This window comes from Drosophila nasuta, chromosome X, assembly GCF_023558535.2.
Source record: "Drosophila nasuta strain 15112-1781.00 chromosome X, ASM2355853v1, whole genome shotgun sequence".
In the NCBI taxonomy this organism is placed as follows: Eukaryota; Metazoa; Arthropoda; class Insecta; order Diptera; family Drosophilidae; genus Drosophila; species Drosophila nasuta.
In genome coordinates this window covers 4,676,976-4,703,930 of record NC_083459.1, presented here as the reverse complement: position 1 = coordinate 4,703,930, position 26,955 = coordinate 4,676,976, and the positions used below count along the sequence as shown (strand labels likewise).

At 39.3% G+C, this 26,955-nt stretch overlaps 2 protein-coding genes across 2 annotated transcripts; both read right to left on the bottom strand.

The window, feature by feature from the left end:
* Window positions 1-563: 563 nt before the first annotated feature.
* LOC132796194 (loricrin) lies at window positions 564-1,448 on the bottom strand. The gene is made up of 2 exons (XM_060807273.1): window positions 1,000-1,448; window positions 564-969 (listed from the first exon to the last, which is right to left on the bottom strand). The coding sequence occupies exons 1-2, from the start codon at window positions 1,370-1,372 to the stop codon at window positions 713-715; spliced, it is 630 nt and encodes a 209-aa protein (XP_060663256.1). The 5' UTR covers window positions 1,373-1,448; the 3' UTR covers window positions 564-712.
* Window positions 1,449-5,909: 4,461 nt separating this feature from the next.
* Window positions 5,910-6,643, bottom strand: LOC132796903 (uncharacterized). Its single transcript, XM_060808252.1, is given in 2 exon segments — window positions 5,910-6,278; window positions 6,280-6,643. Coding segments are annotated over 2 exon segments (558 nt in total). The 5' UTR covers window positions 6,628-6,643; the 3' UTR covers window positions 5,910-6,068.
* Between the last annotated feature and the right edge of the window lie 20,312 nt (window positions 6,644-26,955).

Sequence of the window (26,955 nt, the reverse complement as noted above, 5' to 3'; positions counted from 1 at the left end):
TTTTCTTTTATTCATTTTCCATGGTATACTTGAAATGTAGTACTGTATCAATATACCAAATATAAACTTTGGTATATTTAAGTATTGTTAGGGTATGTTAATTTATTATATTTTAAAAATAATAATGCACTTTGCTTTTATTCAATATCGGTATTGAGCATCTCACAGTCGAGCACACTCAACTGTAGCTTTACTAGCACTAAGCTTGTTTTTATAAAAATTCTAAATGCAGTTTTACTACAAAAATATTTCTAAATTTAGTTGCTGTCAATGAAATTGATCGCATAGCGCGAAAAGATTTGAATATTTTAAAAAGTTAATTCATTTTTAGCAACAACTCTTTGTTCAAGCAATTTGTTCTCAAGATTCTAACCAACCTTCAACAATTAAGATGAATTTTGCAGCGCAACTGAGAAGCTCAGAGCTAAGAATCAAAAGACACTTGGTCGATCTCTAGACTCTAAACCAAAAGCTAAGCACTGCAATTAAATGCAATCAATCTAGCAACGAGCTTAAATGCGCTTTGTAAGCTGCTAATAAATCATGGCAAAAGCTTATTTTACATTACATTGTAAAGATTTATTGGCGGATTAACAATTAAGGCAGACAAAAAAAAAATGGGAGAATTGTTATATGTTCTATGTACAGTTGCAGGTTGCGTTCCGATTTTAAGTAATGTCGTCGCGTTTGGTTTCGTCATCCCCTGAGAATTCTACCAGCTCCATCCGGAAGACCAGCCACTCGATCCGCCACCGCCGCCAGATTTCCAGCCACCGCCGCCTCCACCGCCAGATTTCCAGCCACCGCCGCCTCCTCCGGACTTCCAGCCGCCACCGCCGCCGCCTGATTGCCAGCCGCTGCTTAGGCTAGACAATGCCTGTGACTTCCAGCCGGAGAGACCAGACAAGGCGCTTGACCAGCCTCCGCCGCCGCCGCCGCCAGAGCTGAGTTTCCAGCCACCGCCGCCGCCTCCGCCGCTCTTCCAACCACCGCCGCCGCCGCCTGATGACCAGCCTCCGCCGCCGCCGCCGCTTGATGGCCAGGAGCTGATGATGACCTTGCTGCCGCCGCCCGAGGACCAACCGCCGCTGCCGCCTCCACCCGATTTCCAGCCACCGCCGCCGCCGCCAAGATTCCAACCACTGCCGCCGCCCGAAGAGCTCCAGCCGCCTCCTCCGCCGCTCTTCCAGCCACCGCCGCCGCCTCCGCTGCTCCAGCCACCACCACCGCCGCTTGGCCAGCCGGAGGAGCTGCCTCCAGATGACCAGCCACCGCTTCCACCACCGCTGCTCCAGCCATGAGGCTTAGCGTAGGCACAGGCGCCAAGCACGGCCAGGAGACCGAACAGAACCAGACGTCGTATCGATTGCATCTCTTCAACTGTTGCTGCTGTTGCTGTTGCTGCTGCTGATGTTCTTCTTGGAGTAGTTGTTGCTGCTGCTTCTGCTGCTGTGCAGTAACTAATTTCCAAGTGGGCGCACTCTCAGCTATTTATACACAGAGTTTGTGGCTAGCGCATCTAAGATTCTAGTCGTTGTCGACGTCGTTGACTTCGTTGTTGTTGTTGTCGGCCACAGATGCAGCTGCCAAGCTCTCTCGGCTATCGCCCCCGTCATCGTCGAATGCCCGTCGTCATCGCCATCGTCGCCATCGTCGTCGTCGTCGTCGTCGTAATCAGATGTAATTGCCAAATCTGCTTAGCTGCTGCTGCTCGTTCACCACCGATCTTGGCTTCGTTTTTTATACCTGCTACCCATAGGGTAGGAGGGTATTATAACTTTGTGCCGGCAGGAAATGTATGTAACAGGTAGAAGGACGCATCTCCGACCCTATAAAGTATATATATTCTTGATCAGCGTCAACAGCCGAGACGATCTAGCCATGTCCGTCTGTCCGTCTGTGTGTCTGTCCGTCTGTCCGTCCGTCCGTCCGTCCGTATGAACACCTAGATCTCAGAGACTATAAGAGATAGAGCTATAATTTTTTTTCGACAACATTTGTTATGTTTGCACGCAGATCAAGTTTGTTTCAAATTTTTGCCACGCCCCCTTCCGCCCCTGCAAATCAAATAAAAATCAAATAACAAGCGTAATTTTAAAGCTAGAGTTACTAATTTTGGTATAGACAATAATAACAATAGTATTTATGATTCCTGAAAATTTGGTTGCGATCAGATAAAAATTGTGGAAGTTATTAAAGAAACACTTTTGTATGGCAAAAACTCCTACTTACTAGGGGTCTAATTTGCTTTGGCCGACAATCTGGTATATTGTACCGTCCATGGTATATTTTGAATGCGGTACTATATCGATATATCACATATACCATTTGGTATATTTTTTAGTATTTTTGGTATATTTTATTCAAAATGGGTAGCGGGTATCTCACAGTCGAGTACACTCGACTGTAGCTTTCTTACTTGTTTTCTTATATTTTTGGCCCTCATTATGCCAACTTTCAATTTCGTACGCTCTTGTTGTCCGCCCCGTCCTTCGGCCCCGCCCCATTGTGTGACTGCTTTGCCCTGCAGGGGCCCACAAAAAGAAACCCAAAACCAAAAACCAATCCAGTTGGCAGCCACCTGACAAACAAATTCTTTTTGGCCAAAGACCACATAATGTACATCGATTTATTGGCGCGCCATTTTTGTGTAGCAGCCTCAAGTTTGAGTTGTTGTTGTTGTTGTTTCTGTTGCTGTTGTTTGGGGCCAAAGCAATTGACTGACGGCCAATTCTTTATGGCAGCCATTACTCAGAATGCTCTCGGGCTCATAATCATTTCACGAAATTGTCTATTGGCGTTGCGCACACGTGTCGCCAGCATTTTGTGACTACCGTGCAACAATTGCGATCGCGATCGCAATTGCTTGTTGCAATAAACTCTTCGTGGCTGGCTGCCAGACAAAGTGCATACTAATTGGGTCAACGCGCAACGCACAGATCAATCAATTGAAGAGAATTATATTAGCTCACATTTCAATTGCAAAATCTGCACGATTTGGTTTTTAATTTAATTTATATGCAATTGGCAAATTTCAATATTTTTATCGTATATCTAAATATGTTTAGAAATCTTCAATATCATTTAAAGCAATATGTAAAAACAGAGTGAAATTCAAATGCAAATACAACATTTTTATTATATATCCAAAAAAGTTTAGAAATTTGAAATAATTTTTGAAAACACACAAAACTTTTTAAAATAATTTATATTTTTTAAGATTTAATAAGTATTAGAAGTTTATTGAAATTAAAAGATTGAGAACAACGATTGAAGCTGTATATATTTGAATTAATAGAAAAGTGTTGAACTTAAATGCAATTGGCAAATTTCAATATTTTTATCGCATATCTAAATATGTTTAGAAATCTTCAATATAATTTTAAAGCTTAATCCTCAATCTGTACGATATTTTATTTAAAGAAAGAGTTTAATTCAAATTTATAAATTTCAAAATATATCTAAATATGTTTAGAAATCTTCAATATCATTTTAAAGCAATATGTAAAAAAGAGAGTGATATTCAAATGCAAATACAACATTTTTATTGTATATCCAAAAAAGTTTAGAAATTTCCAATATTTTTTGAAATTATTTTAAATTATTTATATTTTCTAAGATTAATAAGTATTAGAAGTTTATTGAAATTAAAAGATTGAGAACAACGCTTGAAGCTGTAAATATTTGAATTAATAGAAAAGCGTTGAACTTAAATGTTATTGGAAAATTTTCATATTTTTATCTATAGTCAGAAAGTTAAGAAATTTGCAATACAATTTTAAAGCTCAAAGATTTTATGTGTACAATATTTGATTCAAAAACCTTTTTAACTCGATTACGTGCATTTTGCAAATTTAAGTACTTTAATCTTTTATCTAGCAATGTTTTGGAAGCACATAAAACAATTTAAATACTATATTTTTTAATCTTATTTTAAGCTTATTAAAGTTTGAAGTTTAAACGCCTTATCAATAATATATTATGGCTCCTATAATTTGTTCTTTTTTCTAAATATTACCAAATTAATAGCATTGTAAAAAGTTTATTTAATTTTAAATCTCAAACTCAAAGCTTAATGCTGCACGATATTTTACCTACGAGAAAAACGTCAAATGAAATTTGTAAAATTTCGATATTTAATGACATTGTCGAAATTTATTGAATTCGTTTTTACGATACTACAACAAATAATAATAAATATTCAATGTATATAACTTATTGCAATGATATTAAATTGAAGCTAGACTTAATTGAAATAAGCATTTAAAAATAAGCAAATATAGGCAATTAAATTTAGCATTTATTCCACTGTACTCGAAGCTAAATGCTAAATTTGAATTTAGCTGTTCGAAGCGCAAGCAAAAATATGATTTATGAAGCTTTATAATTATCATATTTGTGCACTCAAGTGCTGCTTCCAATGACTTTAAAGCCTTTGAATTTATATTTGACTGAGTTTGGTAATAAGAGATAAGTTTATATTGAATAGAATAGTTTAATGAATATAAAAGAAATGTCACAAATTTGTCATGAGACTATAAATCTTTGCACTGAATTGAATGATTAATATTACATTTGAAACTAAATAGTATTCTTTCAGTTCATTCGCTAATTAGTATGCGCTTAGTCAGCAAACCAAAGTGGTTGACTTGCGTTAGTTTTTGGTTTTTTTTTGTATAGGGTATTTGGGTGCGCTTAATTTGTAGTTAGAATTTAATAACTGGTTGTGGAAGTACATAGATGGCAAAGATCATTAGTTGATCTTGCAACAAATACCGTGCAGCCGCGCACAAAGTGATATTTGTTAATCTGAAGAGGGCGACTCAAAGATACCCTTTAGAAAAATACTTAATTTATTTAATGAACACAATTTAAGTTTGATTTTAATATACATTTTAGAGTAGTTTCACACTGTTGACTGTGGTAAACTTCTGTATATTGATTGCAGGGTATTGAAGGCGTTTGAACCTCTTGACTATTTTAATGGCAAATATTGTTAGTTGATCTTGCAATAAATACCGTGCAGCCGCGCACAAAGTGAAGTTTGTTAATCTGAAGAGGGCGACGCAAAGATACCCTTTAGAAAAATACTTTATTTATTTAATGAACATGATTTAAGTTTGATTTCAATATACATTTTAGAGTAGTTTCGCACTGTTGACTGTGGTAAACTTCTGTACATTGATTGCAGGGTATTTAAGGCGTTTGAACCTCTTGTCTTTTTTTGATGGCAAAGATCATTAGTTGATCTTGCAACAAATACCGTGCAGCGCAAAAAGTAAAGCTGACAATAGCTAAAGGGTGACTAAAAGATACCCTTTAAAAAAATATCTAATTTATTTACTAAATAACATTTAACTTTGATAATGATATAAGTTTCTCACTGTTGACTGTCGTCAACTTCTTCTTGTTGATTACAGGGTATTTGAGGCCTTTGAACCTCTTGACTTTTTTTGGCTGCGACGACTTGCACTTTTCATGGGCGTCACTAAATCAATTTTGGCTGGCTTTGTGGCTATCGATTCGTTCAAACTGAATGAATGGTGATCAATCAAGTGAAGTCTGAGCGCGACAACAATCCAACACTCAATGGAATTTTCGGTAACAAAGCGTTTAACTGTCGAGTCGCGATGTCGGATGGTAAAATGTAAGCCAAGCCAAATTGATTTGTCTTTGTCGGCCAATTTACCACAGCCAGGTGATCTTCACGCCAACTCTGGCCCATAAATGTCGCATTAAAGCCAATTGTCGATGCGGCCAATTAGCTGGAACCAATCTCCGCCTGCCTTGGGCGTTTTTGCTATGTTGATTGGCCAATGGGTCAAAACAGGAAGCTCTGAGCACGTTGCTTAACCGGTTTAGAGACTTATAAGAATCAATCGTCAATTAAAAATGGAAATTTCGCTCTTTATTTATTGCGGCTTAAAACTAAACAAAAAAAAAAAAATTATGTGAAAAAAAAAACAATTTGTACAAAATTGCAGTTTGTTGGCTTTTTTTTGGCTCCCTGTGCGAATTTGTGATATCCTCCTGGTTGGAGAAGGATTCAACTTGATTGGATGGGCAATTTACCAGCCCTTGTTCCAGCCACCGGCAGAGCCACCGCTCTGGGCACCAGACCAGCCACCGCCGGAGGAGTAACCACCCTGGTTGCCAGACCAGCCACCAGCGGAGGAACCGCCCTGAGAGCCACCGTAGTAGCCACCGTTGCCGCCAGCGGAGGCGCCGCCCTGGTTGATCACCTTCACGATGATGACCTTCTCGGCAGGGCCGTTGGAAGTAGCCACCGCCGTTGGAGTAACCACCGGAGTTACCGCCAGAGTAACCGCCGGAGTAGCCACCGGACTGAGCGCCCGAGTATCCACCGCCACCGCCGCCGCCGCCGCCTCCGAGCTTGCCAGAGAGCACACCGCCGAAGCCACCGCCATTGCCGCCACCCAGACCACCGCCGAGACCACCGCCCAGTCCACCGCCGAGTCCACCCAATTTGCTCTGGAGCAGCTGGCCAATGCCGCCAGCTCCACCGTCGCCGCCGCCGCCGCCACCGCCGAGCAGACCCTGAAGTGAAGCCTGGCTGACGGCCAGCAGGGCAGCAAGGATAACAAAGATGCACGTGAACGGTTTCATAGTTGAAGACACGAGTTGCGGACTGCGAGAGATGCGTGTGGTGCTCAAGACAAACGGAAGCGTTAACTAATTCTACACCATTGATGGCAACGCTCATTTATAGCAAACCAAACTCGAGTTAAGCCCCCTTCCAAAAAAAAACAAATATCAATCGAATACTACGACAATCGATGCAGAGTTAGAGAGCGATAGAAACAGAGAGGGACAGACAGAGACGGAGATGGAGACGGAGAGGCGAAGCTGGGAGGGAGTGAGTGCTACTACTACGACTTGTATCTATTGATCATTTGACCAATTAAAAGAATTAATAACCCACATTTTTATGCGTATAAGTAAGTGGTTGATCTCTCTTTCTCTCTCTCTCTCTCTCACCTTATGTGTGTGTGTGAACATCTTTGGTGTGTTTTTTGTTTGCCGATCACCTCTGATAACTATGCAAATCTTTACGCATGCGCGACTTTGTCTTGAGCATTGTTTAGTGTCAAACACAATTTGGTTGGCAACGCGGCTCGAATGATCCACGATCGACGAGATCGTTGAGATCGTCGAGATCTGCCAGCTCCCATCTGCCATCAGCCATCCGCGTTAGCCCACAAGCCAAACAAATTAACTGCGTTTAAGTAATCACACACCAAAAAAGGAGAAACAAAAAACAAAACACGACATGTTGAAAGCTCAATTTGTGCATGACCGAAGTTTAACTGCTCTTTCTAGTTAAAGCATTAAATTAAATAAGTAATTAGTTGCATACGTTGAATACTTTTCCCTTCGTTGCCTAAGTTATTCAATAAATTCATTTATTTTATTGCATGAACTTCTACAGCAGCAAATATGCTTTGCTTTTAACTGATTTAGTTTAGTAAACATTTTTACATTTCATGTATTGTTAAGACATTTAAATAAGATAGAATTTAGAATATTTGTTTTAATGTTAAATATAAATATTTTATTTAACTAGAATTAATAAATAAATTGTGTATACAATAGAGTTACCTTTTGATATTGTTTGTGATATCATCAAAAATAAACTGTGATTAGAAATTTCTATGTACATTTGATTTTTGATTATAAATCGAAATTTAAATTAAAATAAAACTTTAATACATAAGGTATTCTATACAATTTGAATGGAAGCAATTTTAATATTTTGAGTATTTTATTTAATGAACTATGTTTTATAAATGCTTAAGTTCTTGAACTCGAAAATTTCGATCTTAATTAATAACATACAATTTCAAGACTTTCTGTCTTAGATATTCCCAACAATAATACAATTAATTATTATCCAATTCACAAAGTATTTTTTCCAAGTCAACTTTAAATAAATCAAAATTATATAAACTTTATTTTTTCACCCATTTCTAACAGAATGAAATGCCGCAATTTATGAACAAACCTTGCAGGTAGTTCAACTTATTCTGTTCCTCTTCTTACCCCATTAAAAGTCATTAATTTGATAAACTCGAAAATGATTTCCATTCAGCGAATACTAATACGCTTGGTTAGAGTATAAGACAATAGGAAAATTAGCAATGGATCAAGTCGAACATTGACTGCTGTGAAGTTTGCCGAGTGGCGAGTTGTCTGCAATATTGTGTGTGATGATCAACTGATTAATGACCAAGTAGCTGCTCAGGTGTTCTGCTCAGCTTTGCAGACCAAGGCCCCATGCGATAAGCGTGTGTTAAGTGTCCCCCACTGACAAATCTGAGAAGAGTTAGAGACGAACTGTAGCATTAAATCAGACGATCAGGAAGCCCCCACAAAGTAATGCCTAAAGTCAACATGCTTCAGTTGTCTAGCATCAAATATCTAAGTATTTCAGTATCTCAGTATCTTAGTTTCTGTATCTGTATCTGTATCTGTATCTGAAGCGGTTCCCATCTTCCATCAACATCATCGCTTATAAATAGGCGCAATCGAGAAACCGGTTCGCACTCGGCTCAGTTCTAAGACTATGTCTATGTTTTGGCACACATTTGCATAGTCAATTGGCTACGCTTAAGCATGGCTACATTTATCAGTCACATATGCATATAGCAGATGGATATATGTAGAAGAACGTTCGGTCTGCTCTCGTAGTTATATTGGTACTAAGAGAATACAAACAGAATTCGATAGCTTTTTGGCTTGCGCGTTCAAGTTCAATGCACCTTAAGGCCTACATCAAGTTTATGTTAATCTCCGTTGTACACTTTATATAGATATAGATAAAAGGTATAACAGACTAATGGAGAAGCAAGAATTAATTGCAGTTGGGTTTTGGAACTGTTAGTTTAGAGAGTACATCAGTCAATCAATGATGAAATAAAGATATTATAGAATCAGTTTTAAAAATGAATGAAACCAACAGAGATAGCTCCAATAAAAGCAAAGCAATGCAGCATTAGTCTTAAAATATAATAATACATCAAATAGTATATCCATGAAGTACTAAATTGTATGCCAAAAGTTAGGTTGAATATAGTACTACATTCAAAATATACCAAAGAGTGCAAAATATACTAGATTGCCAGCCAATGCAAGCAAGATCCGATTGCAGTTGGCGTACAGATGTATTTCTTAAATACCTTCTACAATTTGTATTCGATCGCAATTCTCAGGAATCATATAAATATATAGTAAATACTGTTGATACCTAAATTCCTGACAAGCTTTGATTTTCGGGGATTATATATCTATCTCTTATAGTCTATGAGAGCTAGGTGTTCATACGGCCGGACAGACAGACAGACGGACTGCTGAACGTGGATAGTTGCCTCCTTTTGCCTGTGACATACATTTCCTGGAGGCACAAAGTTTTAATATCATTATATAAAAAATAAACCACATCATTTCTAAATCAAATCTTTTCTATAGTGTTTCACAGGGTATCTAAAACAACGCAAGATTTATATTATTTTCGAGCAACAATCAGTCACTAGGTCTACACTTTGTTATCTTATAATGTTATGCATATGTATATTAGTGGAGTGCCGGCCAAATTTATTGATTGACTATCTATCTATAGAGGAAATCTCAACTGGATGTTGACATTCGTCAATTAAGGGTTGCATTGTTCTTATGCTTGTGTTTGTTTGTTTATAAGGTCACCGAAAATTCAACAATGTTGAACTTGTTCAATTATTTATAGAATGATTCTAAGTATCTGCATTTGCTTATGAAACTCGCTTTGATAATAATTTTTATTGGTCAAGACTATTTTTGCTTTTTTTTGTTTCGCTTGGCATCTGCATAAATGAATATTTTATTTCAAAATTTTGCCTGCTATGCTTATAACATGACATACTGACTATACTTTAGCTACTTTATATAACCGAGAAATTCATTGAAGATGCTTGGAAAATGTTGCGCATTTTTCGAAAAAATTTCATATCTTTACGATCTTATTTTTCGCTATCCTATATAGTATAATGTGGAGATCTTGGTCTCTTTATTTCGATCTATTCTTAACCTGTTTCTTTTTTTGGGGCCTCACGCGCCACGAACAGCAGGCCAAACACGTTCAGATTAGATGCGCGATAGAAAACAAAATGCTGTAGTTGTACAATTTGAGGCTGAGGCTCACAGGTCGTAACACGTTTTGTTACAATAGAATAACGTTCATTACAGGCGCCGCATATTCGTCTCGTCTCGTCTCGTCTCGAATAAAATCTGTTTCCCATCGCATTGCCTTCAATTTGAAGGCTTCCATTTGAAATTATAATATTTAATTGTGAGGTAACGCAAAACAAATTACCCAACTTGCCCAAGTAACGACTAAATACAAAGAGGTGAATGCTAGCTTGCATTTTATTTCGGTACTCGCATCTTCACACATCCAAATAGCGTTTCATTTCCGAGGGCAGTTTAATGGGTCAAGCAGCAAACTGTTTAAGACTTTGAATTCTGTGAAAATGTATTTATTTATTTTTGAACTTAAATGCTTTTAAATATTTGTTGATTGAGATTGCAGAGCACATTCTAGCGTATACATAATACGTATACTTAATATAATAATATTTCACTATGAATTTGTAATAATAGAAATAAGAATGGGAAGTACTATTGTGAGCAAAACGTGACGACTCAAGTTCATTTCAGGCTAGATTTTTTTTCTTGAGTTGGCAGGACTATTTATTACATCTGGGCGAAATTTCATGTCAATGTCATCATCAGTAATATATTTAGGCTTGTGTTTACCAAGAGGGCATTATTCGATTTTTACAAAGTGGCATCAAATTTTGTTTGCGGAATGAAATTTCGGCTTGCGATAACTTTGAGAATGTGTCGGAAGGTCTTTGGTAATTCTACGATACCGCAAAAAATGTTTATAAGGGGTACAAAGACTTCAAAGAGAGTCGGGAACGTGTTGATGACTTAAATCGCTTCGGACCACCATCGACGTCAATAGATGATCAATATGTCAATAAAGTGAAGTAAATGGTGCACAAAAATCGTCGATTGACTGTTAGACACTTTACTGAAATGATCTGATTTTCAGATGGATCTTTGGAAACCATTTTCAAAGACAATTTGGGCCAACGAAAAGTTATATCTTATATGCTGTCGAAAACACTCAATTTCTGCAATCGTTCTTCGCTAAAAAGTTGACGCAAACTTCTTCTAATTTGGCTCCGTTTGACTTTTTTTTTTCCAAAGATTGCGTTTCGAGTCGATTGAGAAGATACAAGCTGAATCGAAGAAGGCGCTAGTGGCTATACTGGAAAGAGGCGGTTTAGAATGTTTCGGGGATTTTTGAAAACGTTGGGATAAGTATATTTAATCGGAAGGGGATTACTCTAAAGGCGATGAAATTCATTTAGGAGAATAAAAAACGATTTTTAATTTTACACAGAGCAGTCGAAGCCACCCTCGCAGCATGTTGTGATCATTATCATTATAGGGTTGCAGAATTGATGACACTCATAAACAATTTGTATAGCCGGGCAGCGAAGTAATAATAATACTTAATGCAGCCGTGTGGCATAAATTAAAAATTGTGCTCACATTCGTTCTTACAAGCATTCATTGTCCAACCACGAATACGTATGAGTGCGAGTACTCGTATGAATACTCGCCGGTGTGCGCAAACATAGTTAGTATGAAACAATCTCTGATTTGCATAAACTGCTGCCGTTTGCTGACTTTCCATAGCAATTAAAAGTCCACATAAATAACAAAACATACTTACATACATACATATGTACGTAGTAGTTGGTAACATCATCGATGTAGACTTGTATTATATCCATAAGTAGTTAGATTAAAGTTGAATTCATGGGAATTCAAAACATATAAATTGAAATGGCAATTGAATTAAGGTTGCCGCCGCTGCACCGTGCACCATAAAACTATCTTGTTAATTACAGATTAATTCACCAGAATCAGGATTCAATTGAGAAGCAGCTTCTGGCATCAACTATTCCATGTGCTAAGTGCAATTATATCAAAGCAAATGGATGCCGAGCCCATTGAATATTAATTTTTCAATTAATCGTTATTTAGATTTTCGCATTTTCATTGGCAGAATTAATAAATTAAATCAATTATTATTGTAAATTATTGTTTAAAATTGCTAGTTGTAATAAATGAAAATGTTGTATGCGTAAAAATAATAAAAAGAATATGTGAACTACAATAATTAAAATAAATGCAATAATATATTAACTCTTTTTTCTCAAATACTTATTCCAATTCAGATAATTTGCTATGCTTTGATCTACAGATTTAGCTCAAGTCAAGTCACAATATTGTGATATTTGATGTATGGCGAAATAATTGGTCTTCACTCAATGCCAAATCAGGCCGAGAGTTTGCTTTGACTTAGCGTTAAACATGCTATAGGAATACGGCAAATATTTAGCTTAAGATGTCAAAACCAGTTGAACAAATTTTAAACATAAGCAATACAATTGAAAATCAACAGAGAGAAGAAGACAAGAAGAAGAAGACAAAGAAGAAGAAAAAAGCATAACCACATTTTGGTGATTCGTTTATGTAATTTTATTTGACTTATGCACAATATGCAAAACACATAAAGACGAGTATTTCTATAGTGTAGTGTAGTAGTCATAGCCTTGCCAAGGTTCTGTCTGGGCCATCTCAAGCGAGACACGACGACGCCGACACCGACGACGACGCCGACGAAAAGCACACGGCAAAGGCAACAAACAAAACACAAAGACAACAGAGACGACAGAGACAACAAAACTCAAATCCAAAATAAAGACAACAAATACAAAAGCAAATCAAACAAAAGCAAAGCGTCGCGCCGCGCCGGAAGCGACTTTGACTATCGAACATTGAATGCAAAGATAGCAACAACAACAACAACAATAACAACAAAGTCTTCGCATACACGTGGATTGGCGTTTAATAAATCAACAAAACTGGCAAAACAAACAAAGAAAAGCAAAGCCCATTGATTGCTTTATTGTTGTTTCGCATTTATCGTTTAGTTTTGGCTTCATTCGCAATTCCTGCTCATAACCTGTCTTATCCTTTTGTACTCATACCAATTATGACACTGAGCTGACAGCTGTCGTGCTGCAGTTCAACTTTCGCCTGTAACTGATAGCCCCAGCACCAAGCACCAAGCACCAAGCATCGAGCACTGAACGCTGACATTGACCCTGACCATGAACTCGCAGCTGAATGCGGCGCAAACATCGCGAGAGATGCCCAGCCGAACAGGTTTTACTTAAGACTTAGGCAACGAACTTGCCGGTTAAATAACTAAAGCGACATCTATAGTACGAGTAACTTCTTGGCGCCCTCTAGACTTCACATCAAGTGTTTTAACTAACAACAACTTTAGCTAATTAACAACTTATTATTGAAACGAATAACTGAGGCAACAAGCTTGACAGCTAAATCATAAAAGCGCCATCTACAGTTCGAGCAAAACTTCAGCGCCCTCTCTAGTTCACACCTGAGGCATTCAAAAGACTGAGGCAACGAACTTGCCGGTTAAACTACTACAGCGCCATCTACATGCTGTGGCGTGCTCTAGTGCTCACATTAAGTGGTGACTTAAACCGTGGAGCATTCAGTGGATTTCGAATTTAAAACATCGAAAGCAACACGAACATCGCAGATCGACAGTTTATTCGATTCTATGTACATTTTTTATGCGTTTTAATGGGCGTGTGGAATTTTGAAACGTAAGTACATATTGGTGTAAAAATTTTATAATATTGTATAAACTCCACAGGTGTCCGTAATATTAAATTTTTTCAGATTTTTGTGGGCGGTATAGGTGTTGCCACGCCTACTTTTCTATGATACATTCCTTGGGAATATAGTAAAATAATACCAACAAGTAAGAAAGTTATAGTCGAGTATGCTCGACTGTGATATACCCACTACCATTTTTTAATAAAGGCAAAATATTGCGATATAATTTTCAAAATATACCGAAAATACTAAAAATACTAAAAATATACCAAATGGTATGTTTGGTATATCGATATAACGCCTACTTACTAGGGCTCTTAGTTGCTTTGGCCGACAAACTGGAACATTGTGCCGTCTATGGTATATTTTGAATGGTGTACAAATATACCATAGACGGCACAATGTACCAGTTTGTCGGCCAAATCAACTAAGAGCCCTAATAAGTAGGCGTTTTTGCTCATACAAAAGTATTTCTTTAATAACTTCCACAATGTTTATTTGATCGCAATTAAAGAATCAAAAATCATTGTATATACAAAATTCGCAACTCTAGCTTTAAAATTAGGCTTGTTATTCGATTTTTTGGATTTTCGTGGGCGGAAATGGGCGTGTCAAAAATTTGAAACAAAATTATAGCTCTATCTCTTATAGTCTCTGAGATACACACAGACACACAGATGGACATGGCTAGATCGTCTCGGCTGTTGACGCTAATCATGAATATATATAGTTTATGGGGTCGGAGATGCCTCCTTCTACCTGTTACATATGTACATGCAAGACAGACAAGACAGACAAGACAGACATAGCGGACATTGCGGACACAGCGGACATGGCGGACATAGCGGACACAGCGGACATAGCGGACATGGCGGACATGGCCGACACAGCGGACATGGCGGACATGGCGGACACAGCGGACATGGCGGACATAGCGGACATGGCGGACATGGCGGACACAGCGGACATGGCGGACATGGCGGACATGGCGGACATGGTGGACACAGCGGACATGGCGGACATAGCGGACATGGCGGAAATAGCGGACATAGCGGACATAGCGGACATGGCGGACATGGCGGACATGGCGGACACAGCGGACATGGCGGACATGGCGGACATGGTGGACACAGCGGACATGGCGGACATAGCGGACATGGCGGAAATAGCGGACATGGCGGACATAGCGGACATGGCGGAAATAGCGGACATGGCGGACATAGCGGACATGGCGGACATGGCGGACATGGCGGAAATAGCGGACATAGCGGACATGGCGGACATGGCGGACATGGCGGACATGGCGGACATTGCGGACACAGCGGACATAGCGGACATGGCGGACATGGCGGACATGGCGGACATAGCGGACATGGCGGACATAGCGGACATGGCGGACATAGCGGACATGGCGGACATGGCGGACATGGCGGACATAGCGGACACAGCGGACATAGCGGACATGGCGGACATGGCGGACATGGCGGACATAGCGGACATGGCGGACATAGCGGACATGGCGGACATAGCGGACATGGCGGACATGGTGGACATAGCGGACATGGCCGACACAGCGGACATGGCGGACATAGCGGACATGGCGGACATGGCGGACATAGCGGACATGGCGGACATAGCGGACATAGCGGACATGGCGGACATGGCCGACACAGCGGACATGTCGGACATGGTGGACATAGCGGACATAGTGGACATGGCGGACATGGCCGACACAGCGGACATGGCGAACATGGCGGACATAGCGGACATAGCGGACATGGCGGGCACAGCGGACATGGCGGACATAGCGGACACAGCGGACATAGCGGACATGGCGGACATGGCGGACATAGCGGACATGGCGGACATAGCGGACATGGCGGACATAGCGGACATGGCGGACATGGCGGACATAGCGGACATGGCGGACATAGCGGACATGGCGGACACAGCGGACATGGCGGACATAGCGGACATGGCGGACATAGCGGACATGGCGGACACAGTAGACATGGCGGACACAGCGGACATAGCGGACACAGCGGACATAGCGGACATGGCGGACATAGCGGACATGGCGGACATAGCGGACATAGCGGACATGGCGGACATAGCGGACATGGCAGACATGGCGGACATGGCGGACATAGCAGACATGGCGGACATGGCGGACATAGCGGACATGGCGGACATAGAGGACATGGCAGACATGGCGGACATGGCGGACATGGCGGACATAGCAGACATGGCGGACATAGCGGACATGGCGGACATAGAGGACATGGCAGACATGGCGGACATGGCGGACATAGCAGACATGGCGGACATGGCGGACATAGCGGACATGGCGGACATTGCGGACATGGCGGACATATCGGACATGGCGGACACAGCAGACATGGCGGACACAGCGGACATAGCGGACACAGCGGACATGGCGGACATAGCGGACATGGCGGACACAGCGGACATGGCGGACATAGTGGACATGGCGGACACAGCGGACATGGCGGACATAGCGGACATAGTGGACATGGTGGACACAGCGGACATGGCGGACACAGCGGACATGGCGGACATGGCGGACATAGCGGACATGGCGGACATAGCGGACATGGCGAACATAGCGGACATGGCGGACATAGAGGACATGGCAGACATGGCAGACATGGCGGACATGGCGGACAAAGCGGACATAGCGGACATGGCGGACATAGCGGACATAGCGGACATGGCGGACATAGCGGACATGGCGGACATGGTGGACATAGCGGACATGGCGAACATAGCGGACATGGCGGACATAGAGGACATGGCAGACATGGCGGACATGGCGGACATAGCGGACATAGCGGACATGGCGGACATAGCGGACATGGCGGACATAGCGGACATGGCGGACATGGCGGACATATCGGACATGGCGGACACAGCGGACATAGCAGACATGGCGGACATAGCGGACATGGCGGACATAGCGGACATGGCGGACATGGCGGACATAGCGGACATGGCGGACATAGCGGACATAGAGGACATGGCAGACATGGCGGACATAGCAGACATGGCGGACATAGCGGACATGGCGGACATGGCGGACATAGCGGACATGGCGGACATGACGGACATGGCGGACATAGCGGACATGGCGGACATAGCGGACATAGCGGACATGGCGGACATGGCGGACATATCGGACATGGCGGACACAGCGGACATAGCAGACATGGCGGACATGGCGGACATGGCGGACATAGCGGACACAGCGGACATGGCGGACATAGCGGACATGGCGGACACAGCGGACATGGCGGACATAGCGGACATGGCGGACACAGCGGACATGGCGGACATAGCGGACATGGCGGACATGGTGGACACAGCGGGCATGGCGGACGTGGCGGACACAGCGGACATGGCGGACATAGCGGACATGGCGGACATGGCGGACATGACGGACATGGCGGACATAGCGGACATGGCGAACATAGCGGACATGGCGGACATAGAGGACATGGCAGACATGGCGGACATAGCGGACATGGCGGACATTGCGGACATAGCGGACATGGCGGACATGGCGGACATATCGGACATGGCGGACACAGCGGACATAGCAGACATGGCGGACATAGCGGACATGGCGGACACAGCGGACATGGCGGACATGACGGACATGGCGGACATAGCGGACATGGCGAACATGGCGGACATAGAGGACATGGCAGACATGGCGGACATGGCGGACATAGCGGACATGGCGGACATAGCGGACATGGCGGACATATCGGACATGGCGGACACAGCGGACATAGCAGACATGGCGGACATAGCGGACATGGCGGACATAGCGGACATGGCGGACATGGCGGACACAGCGGACATAGCGGACATAGCGGACATGGCGGACATGGCGGGCATAGCGGACATTGCGGACATAGCGGACATGGCGGACATATCGGACATGGCGGACATGGCGGACATGGCGGACACAGCGGACATGGCGGACATGGCGGACACAGCGGACATAGCGGACATGGCGGACACAGCGGACATAGCGGACATGGCGGACATAGCGGACATGGCGGACATAGCGGACATGGCGATTGCGATTCGCCTGCGATTCACATGCGATTTTGGAAAAAATGTTCAAACCTTAGTTATTTAATAATACTTCAATTATTATATTCAAACATGTTAATAAATCGCTCGCGATTCGCCTGCGACCTTAGTTGTTTAATAATACTTCAATTATTATATTCAAATATTTTAAATCGCAAGCGAATCGCGAGCGTATAAATCGCCCCGCGATTTATGTTATGTTATATTTTAAAAATATTTGAATATAATAATTGAAGTATTATTAAATAACTAAGGTTTGAACTTTTTCTCAAAAATCGCAGGCGAATCGCAGGCGAATCGCAAGCGAATAAATCGCGGGGCGAGAAAATGTTTGAAAACACAACTTATGTTATATTTTTAAAATATTTGAATATAATAATTGAAGTATTATTAAATAACTAAGGTTTGAACTTTTTTTCAAAAATCGCAAGCGAATCGCGAGCGAATCGCAGGCGAATCGCTAAATGGATCCCGCACAATTTGACAATTGCTCAAATAAAGGCTTGTGTGGATTGGTTGGATATTTACAATTAACAATTACCAACAGGTATCACTATCCTTCTTTCTATTTATAATATACTTAATACGAGGGCTGTCATTTAAGTTTCTGGCCTAGGTCATTTCTAGCCATCTTAGCCATATGTAAGACATGTATGACATGTATAACGTGTATGACATGTATGACGTGTATGACATGTATGACGTGTATGAGATACATGACGTGTATGACATACATGACATGTATGACATACCTGACGTGTGTGACATATATGACATGTATGGCATACATGACGTGTATGACATACATGACGTGTATGACATACATGACTTGTACGACATACATGACGTGTACGACATACATGACATGTATGACATACATGACGTGTACGACATACATGACATGTATGACATACGTGACGTGTATGACGTGCATGTCATGTATGACATACGTGACGTGTATGACGTGCATGTCATACATGTCATGTATGTCGTACAAGTCATGTATGTCGTACACGTCATGTATGTCATACACGTCATGTACGTCATACATGTCATGTATGTCATACATGTCATGTAGGTCATACGAAAATGTTTGAAAACGCAACTTATGTTATATTTTTAAAATATTTGAATATAATAATAGAAGTATTATTAAATAACTAAGGTTTGAACTTTTTTTCAAAAATCGCAGGTCATACAGGTCATGTATGTCATACATGTCATGTATGTCATACACGTCACGTATGTCATACACGTCATGTATGTCGTACAAGTCATGTATGTCATACATGTCATGTATGTCGTACACGTCATGTATGTCGTACAAGTCATGTATGTCGTACAAGTCATGTATGTCATACACGTCATGTATGTCATACACGTCATGTATGCCATACATGTCATATATGTCACACACGTCAGGTATGTCATACACGTCATGTATGTCGTACAAGTCATGTATGTCATACATGTCACTTTAGTTATTTAATAATACTTCAATTATTATATTCATATGACATGTATGACCTACATGACATGTATGACATACGAAAATGTTTGAAAACGCAACTTATGTTAAATTTTTAAAATATATGAATATAATAATTGAAGTATTATTAAATAACTAAGGTTTGAACTTTTTTTCAAAAATCGCAAGCGAATCGCGAGCGAATCGCAGGCGAATCGCTAAATGGATCCCGCACAATTTGACAATTGCTCAAATAAAGGCTTGTGTGGATTGGTTGGATATTTACAATTAACAATTACCAACAGGTATCACTATCCTTCTTTCTATTTATAATATACTTAATACGAGGGCTGTCATTTAAGTTTCTGGCCTAGGTCATTTCTAGCCATCTTAGCCATATGTAAGACATGTATGACATGTATAACGTGTATGACATGTATGACGTGTATGACATGTATGACGTGTATGAGATACATGACGTGTATGACATACATGACATGTATGACATACCTGACGTGTGTGACATATATGACATGTATGGCATATATGACATGTATGGCATACATGACGTGTATGACATACATGACGTGTATGACATACATGACTTGTACGACATACATGACGTGTACGACATACATGACATGTACGACATACATGACATGTATGACATACATGACGTGTACGACATACATAACATGTATGACATACTTGACGTGTATGACGTGCATATATTCAAATATTTTAAAAATATAACATAAGTTGTGTTTTCAAACATTTTCGTATGACCTACATGACATGTATGACCTACATGACATGTATGACATACATGACATGTATGACATACGAAAATGTTTGAAAACGCAACTTATGTTAAATTTTTAAAATATATGAATATAATAATTGAAGTATTATTAAATAACTAAGGTTTGAACTTTTTTTCAAAAATCGCAAGCGAATCGCGAGCGAATCGCAGGCGAATCGCTAAATGGATCCCGCACAATTTGACAATTGCTCAAATAAAGGCTTGTGTGGATTGGTTGGATATTTACAATTAACAATTACCAACAGGTATCACTATCCTTCTTTCTATTTATAATATACTTAATACGAGGGCTGTCATTTAAGTTTCTGGCCTAGGTCATTTCTAGCCATCTTAGCCATATGTAAGACATGTATGACATGTATAACGTGTATGACATGTATGACGTGTACGACATACATGACGTGTACGACATACATGACATGTATGACATACGTGACGTGTATGACGTGCATGACATACAGGTCATGTATGTCGTACACGTCATGTATGTCGTACACGTCATGTATGTCGTACAAGTCATGTATGTCGTACACGTCATGTATGTCATACACGTCATGTATGTCATACATGTATGACGTGTATATCATACATGTCATGTATGTCATACATGTCATGTAGGTCATACGAAAATGTTTGAAAACGCAACTTATGTTATATTTTTAAAATATTTGAATATAATAATTGAAGTATTATTAAATAACTAAGGTTTGAACTTTTTTTCAAAAATCGCAGGTCATACAGGTCATGTATGTCATACATGTCATGTATGTCATACACGTCACGTATGTCATACACGTCATGTATGTCGTACAAGTCATGTATGTCATACATGTCACTTTAGTTATTTAATAATACTTCAATTATTATATTCATATATTTTAAAAATTTAACATAAGTTGCGTTTTCAAACATTTTCGTATGACATACATGACATGTATGACATACATGACCTGTATGAAAAAAGTTCAAACCTTAGTTATTTAATAATACTTCAATTATTATATTCAAATATTTTAAAAATATAACATAAGTTGTGTTTTCAAACATTTTCTCGCCCCGCGATTGATGCTTGCGATTCGCCTGCGATTCGCTTGCCATTCGCCTGCGATTCGCTTGCGATTCGCCTGCGATTTTGGAAAAAAGTTCAAACCTTAGTTATTTAATAATACTTCAATTATTATATTCAAATATTTTAAAAATATAACATAAGTTGTGTTTTCAAACATTTTCTCGCCCCGCGATTTATTCGCTTGCGATTCGCCTGCGATTCGCTTGCGATTCGCCTGCGATTCACCTGCGATTTTTGAAAAAATGTTCAAACCTTAGTTATTTAATAATACTTCAATTATTATATTCAAACATGTTAATAAATCGCTCGCGATTCGCCTGCGACCTTAGTTGTTTAATAATACTTCAATTATTATATTCAAATATTTTAAATCGCAAGCGAATCGCGAGCGAATTGCAAGCGAATAAATCGCGAGCGTATAAATCGCCCTGCGATTTATGTTATGTTATATTTTTAAAATATTTGAATATAATAATTGAAGTATTATTAAATAACTAAGGTTTGAACTTTTTTCCAAAAATCGCAGGCGAATCGCAGGCGAATCCCAGGCGAATCGCAAGCGAATAAATCGCGGGGCGAGAAAATGTTTGAAAACACAACTTATGTTATATTTTTAAAATATTTGAATATAATAATTGAAGTATTATTAAATAACTAAGGTTTGAACTTTTTTTCAAAAATCGCAAGCGAATCGCGAGCGAATCGCAGGCGAATCGCTACCCTATTGGTAGCGGGTATAAATGGATCCCGCACAATTTGACAATTGCTCAAATAAAGGCTTGTGTGGATTGGTTGGATATTTACAATTAACAATTACCAACAGGTATCACTATCCTTCTTTCTATTTATAATATACTTAATACGAGGGCTGTCATTTAAGTTTCTGGCCTAGGTCATTTCTAGCCATCTTAGGCTGATGTCAGAGTGCGCGCGAGAAGCGAAGCGAAGCGATGCGAGAAGCGATGACGTGTAGCGACAAGATGTCAGTATGAGATACTTTGCGAGAAGCGAGTTACATTGTTATTTTGTAAGGTTTGAAAATAAACGGTAATTAAATACATGAATGCAAGAAAACAATCGTACGCTACTGAGAGAGTTGAAGCGATAAAGCAGGTTGCAAACTGCTCTCTCGCTTTGCTCTCGCTTTCTCGCTTGAACTCGCAACTCGCTTCGCTCTCACTCTGACATCTTTCGAGCGATTGCATATGAAAAGGGTTGCAGTGGTTTATACGCTCATGTTCTCGCCCAATATTATCGCGTCATGTATGTCATACATGTCATGTATATGTCATATCATACATACATGTCATGTAGGTCATACATGTCATGTATGTCATCATATGAAAATGTTTAGAAAACGCAACTTATGTTATATTTTTAAAATATTTGAATATAATAATTGAAGTATTATTAAATAACTAAGGTTTGAACTTTTTTTCAAAAATCGCAGGTCATACAGGTCATGTATGTCATACATGTCATGTATGTCATACACGTCACGTATGTCATACACGTCATGTATGTCGTACAAGTCATGTATGTCATACATGTCACTTTAGTTATTTAATAATACTTCAATTATTATATTCATATATTTTAAAAATTTAACATAAGTTGCGTTTTCAAACATTTTCGTATGACATACATGACATGTATGACATACATGACCTGTATGAAAAAAGTTCAAACCTTAGTTATTTAATAATACTTCAATTATTATATTCAAATATTTTAAAAATATAACATAAGTTGTGTTTTCAAACATTTTCTCGCCCCGCGATTGATGCTTGCGATTCGCCTGCGATTCGCTTGCGATTCGCCTGCGATTTTTGAAAAAAAGTTCAAACCTTAGTTATTTAATAATACTTCAATTATTATATTCAAATATTTTAAAAATATAACATAAGTTGTGTTTTCAAACATTTTCTCGCCCCGCGATTTATTCGCTTGCGATTCGCCTGCGATTCGCTTGCGATTCGCCTGCGATTCGCTTGCGATTCGCCTGCGATTCACCTGCGATTTTTGAAAAAATGTTCAAACCTTAGTTATTTAATAATACTTCAATTATTATATTCAAACATGTTAATAAATCGCTCGCGATTCGCCTGCGACCTTAGTTGTTTAATAATACTTCAATTATTATATTCAAATATTTTAAATCGCAAGCGAATCGCGAGCGAATTGCAAGCGAATAAATCGCGAGCGTATAAATCGCCCCGCGATTTATGTTATGTTATATTTTTAAAATATTTGAATATAATAATTGAAGTATTATTAAATGACTAAGGTTTGAACTTTTTTTCAAAAATCGCAGGCGAATCGCAGGCGAATCCCAGGCGAATCGCAAGCGAATAAATCGCGGGGCGAGAAAATGTTTGAAAACACAACTTATGTTATATTTTTAAAATATTTGAATATAATAATTGAAGTATTATTAACTAACTAAGGTTTGAACTTTTTTCCAAAAATCGCAAGCGAATCGCGTGCGAATCGCAGGCGAATCGCTACCCTATGGGTAGCGGGTATAAATGGATCCCGCACAATTTGACAATTGCTCAAATAAAGGCTTGTGTGGATTGGTTGGATATTTACAATTAACAATTACCAACAGGTATCACTATCCTTCTTTCTATTTATAATATACTTAATACGAGGGCTGTCATTTAAGTTTCTGGCCTAGGTCATTTCTAGCCATCTTAGGCTGATGTCAGAGTGCGCGCGAGAAGCGAAGCGAAGCGATGCGAGAAGCGATGAGCAAAGCGAGAAGATGTCAGAGTGAGAGCTTTGCGAGAAGCGAGTTACATTGTTATTTTGTAAGGTTTGAAAATAAACGGTAATTAAAGCACAGAATGCAAGAAAACAATCGTACGCTCTGAGAGAGTTGAAGCGATAAAGCAGGTTGCAAACTGCTCTCTCGCTTTGCTCTCGCTTTCTCGCTTGAACTCGCAACTCGCTTCGCTCTCACTCTGACATCTTTCGAGCGATTGCATATGAAAAGGGTTGCAGTGGTTTATCGCTCGTTCTCGCCCAATATTATCGCGTCATGTATGTCATACATGTCATGTATGTAAATATACATGTCATATAGTCATATGTCACATGTCATGTATGTCATGTATGTCGTATATGAAATGTATGTCATTATGAAATACGACAATGTATTACATGTTATATTTTATGAAATGTAAATATTTGAATATAATAATTGAAGTATTATTAAATAACTAAGGTTTGAACTTTTTTTCAAAAATCGCAGGTCATACAGGTCATGTATGTCATACATGTCATGTATGTCATACACGTCACGTATGTCATACACGTCATGTATGTCGTACAAGTCATGTATGTCATACATGTCACTTTAGTTATTTAATAATACTTCAATTATTATATTCATATATTTTAAAAATTTAACATAAGTTGCGTTTTCAAACATTTTCGTATGACATACATGACATGTATGACATACATGACCTGTATGAAAAAAGTTCAAACCTTAGTTATTTAATAATACTTCAATTATTATATTCAAATATTTTAAAAATATAACATAAGTTGTGTTTTCAAACATTTTCTCGCCCCGCGATTGATGCTTGCGATTCGCCTGCGATTCGCCTTCGCCTGCGATTCGCTTGCGATTCGCCTGCGATTTTGAAAAAGTTCAAACCTTAGTTATTTAATAATATATACTTCAATTATTATATTCAAATATTTTAAAAATATAACATAAGTTGTGTTTTCAAACATTTTCTCGCCCCGCGATTTATTCGCTTGCGATTCGCCTGCGATTCGCTTGCGATTCGCCTGCGATTCACCTGCGATTTTTGAAAAAATGTTCAAACCTTAGTTATTTAATAATACTTCAATTATTATATTCAAACATGTTAATAAATCGCTCGCGATTCGCCTGCGACCTTAGTTGTTTAATAATACTTCAATTATTATATTCAAATATTTTAAATCGCAAGCGAATCGCGAGCGAATTGCAAGCGAATATATCGCGAGCGTATAAATCGCCCCGCGATTTATGTTATGTTATATTTTTAAAATATTTGAATATAATAATTGAAGTATTATTAAATGACTAAGGTTTGAACTTTTTTTCAAAAATCGCAGGCGAATCCCAGGCGAATCGCAAGCGAATAAATCGCGGGGCGAGAAAATGTTTGAAAACACAACTTATGTTATATTTTTAAAATATTTGAATATAATAATTGAAGTATTATTAACTAACTAAGGTTTGAACTTTTTTCCAAAAATCGCAAGCGAATCGCGTGCGAATCGCAGGCGAATCGCTACCCTATGGGTAGCGGGTATAAATGGATCCCGCACAATTTGACAATTGCTCAAATAAAGGCTTGTGTGGATTGGTTGGATATTTACAATTAACAATTACCAACAGGTATCACTATCCTTCTTTCTATTTATAATATACTTAATACGAGGGCTGTCATTTAAGTTTCTGGCCTAGGTCATTTCTAGCCATCTTAGCCATATGTAAGACATGTATGACATGTATAACGTGTATGACATGTATGACGTGTATGACATGTATGACGTGTATGAGATACATGACGTGTATGACATACATGACATGTATGACATACCTGACGTGTGTGACATATATGACATGTATGGCATACATGACGTGTATGACATACATGACGTGTATGACATACATGACTTGTACGACATACATGACGTGTACGACATACATGACGTGTACGACATACATGACATGTATGACATACATGACGTGTACGACATACATGACATGTATGACATACGTGACGTGTATGACGTGCATGACATACAGGTCATGTGTGTCATACATGTCATGTATGTCGTACAAGTCATGTATGTCGTACATGTCATGTATGTCGTACACGTCATGTATGTCGTACACGTCATGTATGTCGTACAAGTCATGTATGTCATACACGTCATGTATGTCATACACGTCATGTATGCCATACATGTCATATATGTCACACACGTCAGGTATGTCGTACACGTCATGTATGTCATACACGTCATGTATGTCATACATGTATGACGTGTATATCATACATGTCATGTATGTCATACATGTCATGTAGGTCATACGAAAATGTTTGAAAACGCAACTTATGTTATATTTTTAAAATATTTGAATATAATAATTGAAGTATTATGGTTTGAACTTTTTTTCAAAAATCGCAGGTCATACAGGTCATGTATGTCATACATGTCATGTATGTCATACACGTCACGTATGTCATACACGTCATGTATGTCGTACAAGTCATGTATGTCATACATGTCACTTTAGTTATTTAATAATACTTCAATTATTATATTCATATATTTTAAAAATTTAACATAAGTTGCGTTTTCAAACATTTTCGTATGACATACATGACATGTATGACATACATGACCTGTATGAAAAAGTTCAAACCTTAGTTATTTAATAATACTTCAATTATTATATTCAAATATTTTAAAAATATAACATAAGTTGTGTTTTCAAACATTTTCTCGCCCCGCGATTGATGCTTGCGATTCGCCTGCGATTTGCCTGCGATTTTTGAAAAAAAGTTCAAACCTTAGTTATTTAATAATACTTCAATTATTATATTCAAATATTTTAAAAATATAACATAAGTTGTGTTTTCAAACATTTTCTCGCCCCGCGATTTATTCGCT

Coding starts and splice junctions, on each gene's coding strand:
- LOC132796194 (XM_060807273.1), bottom strand. CDS start 1,372: ATGCAATCGATACGACGTCTGGTTCTGTTCGGTCTCCTGGCCGTGCTT. Junction 970..999: donor CGGAGGCTGGTCATCAGGCG/GCGGCGGCGGTG, acceptor AGAGCGGCGGAG/GCGGCGGCGGTGGCTGGAAA.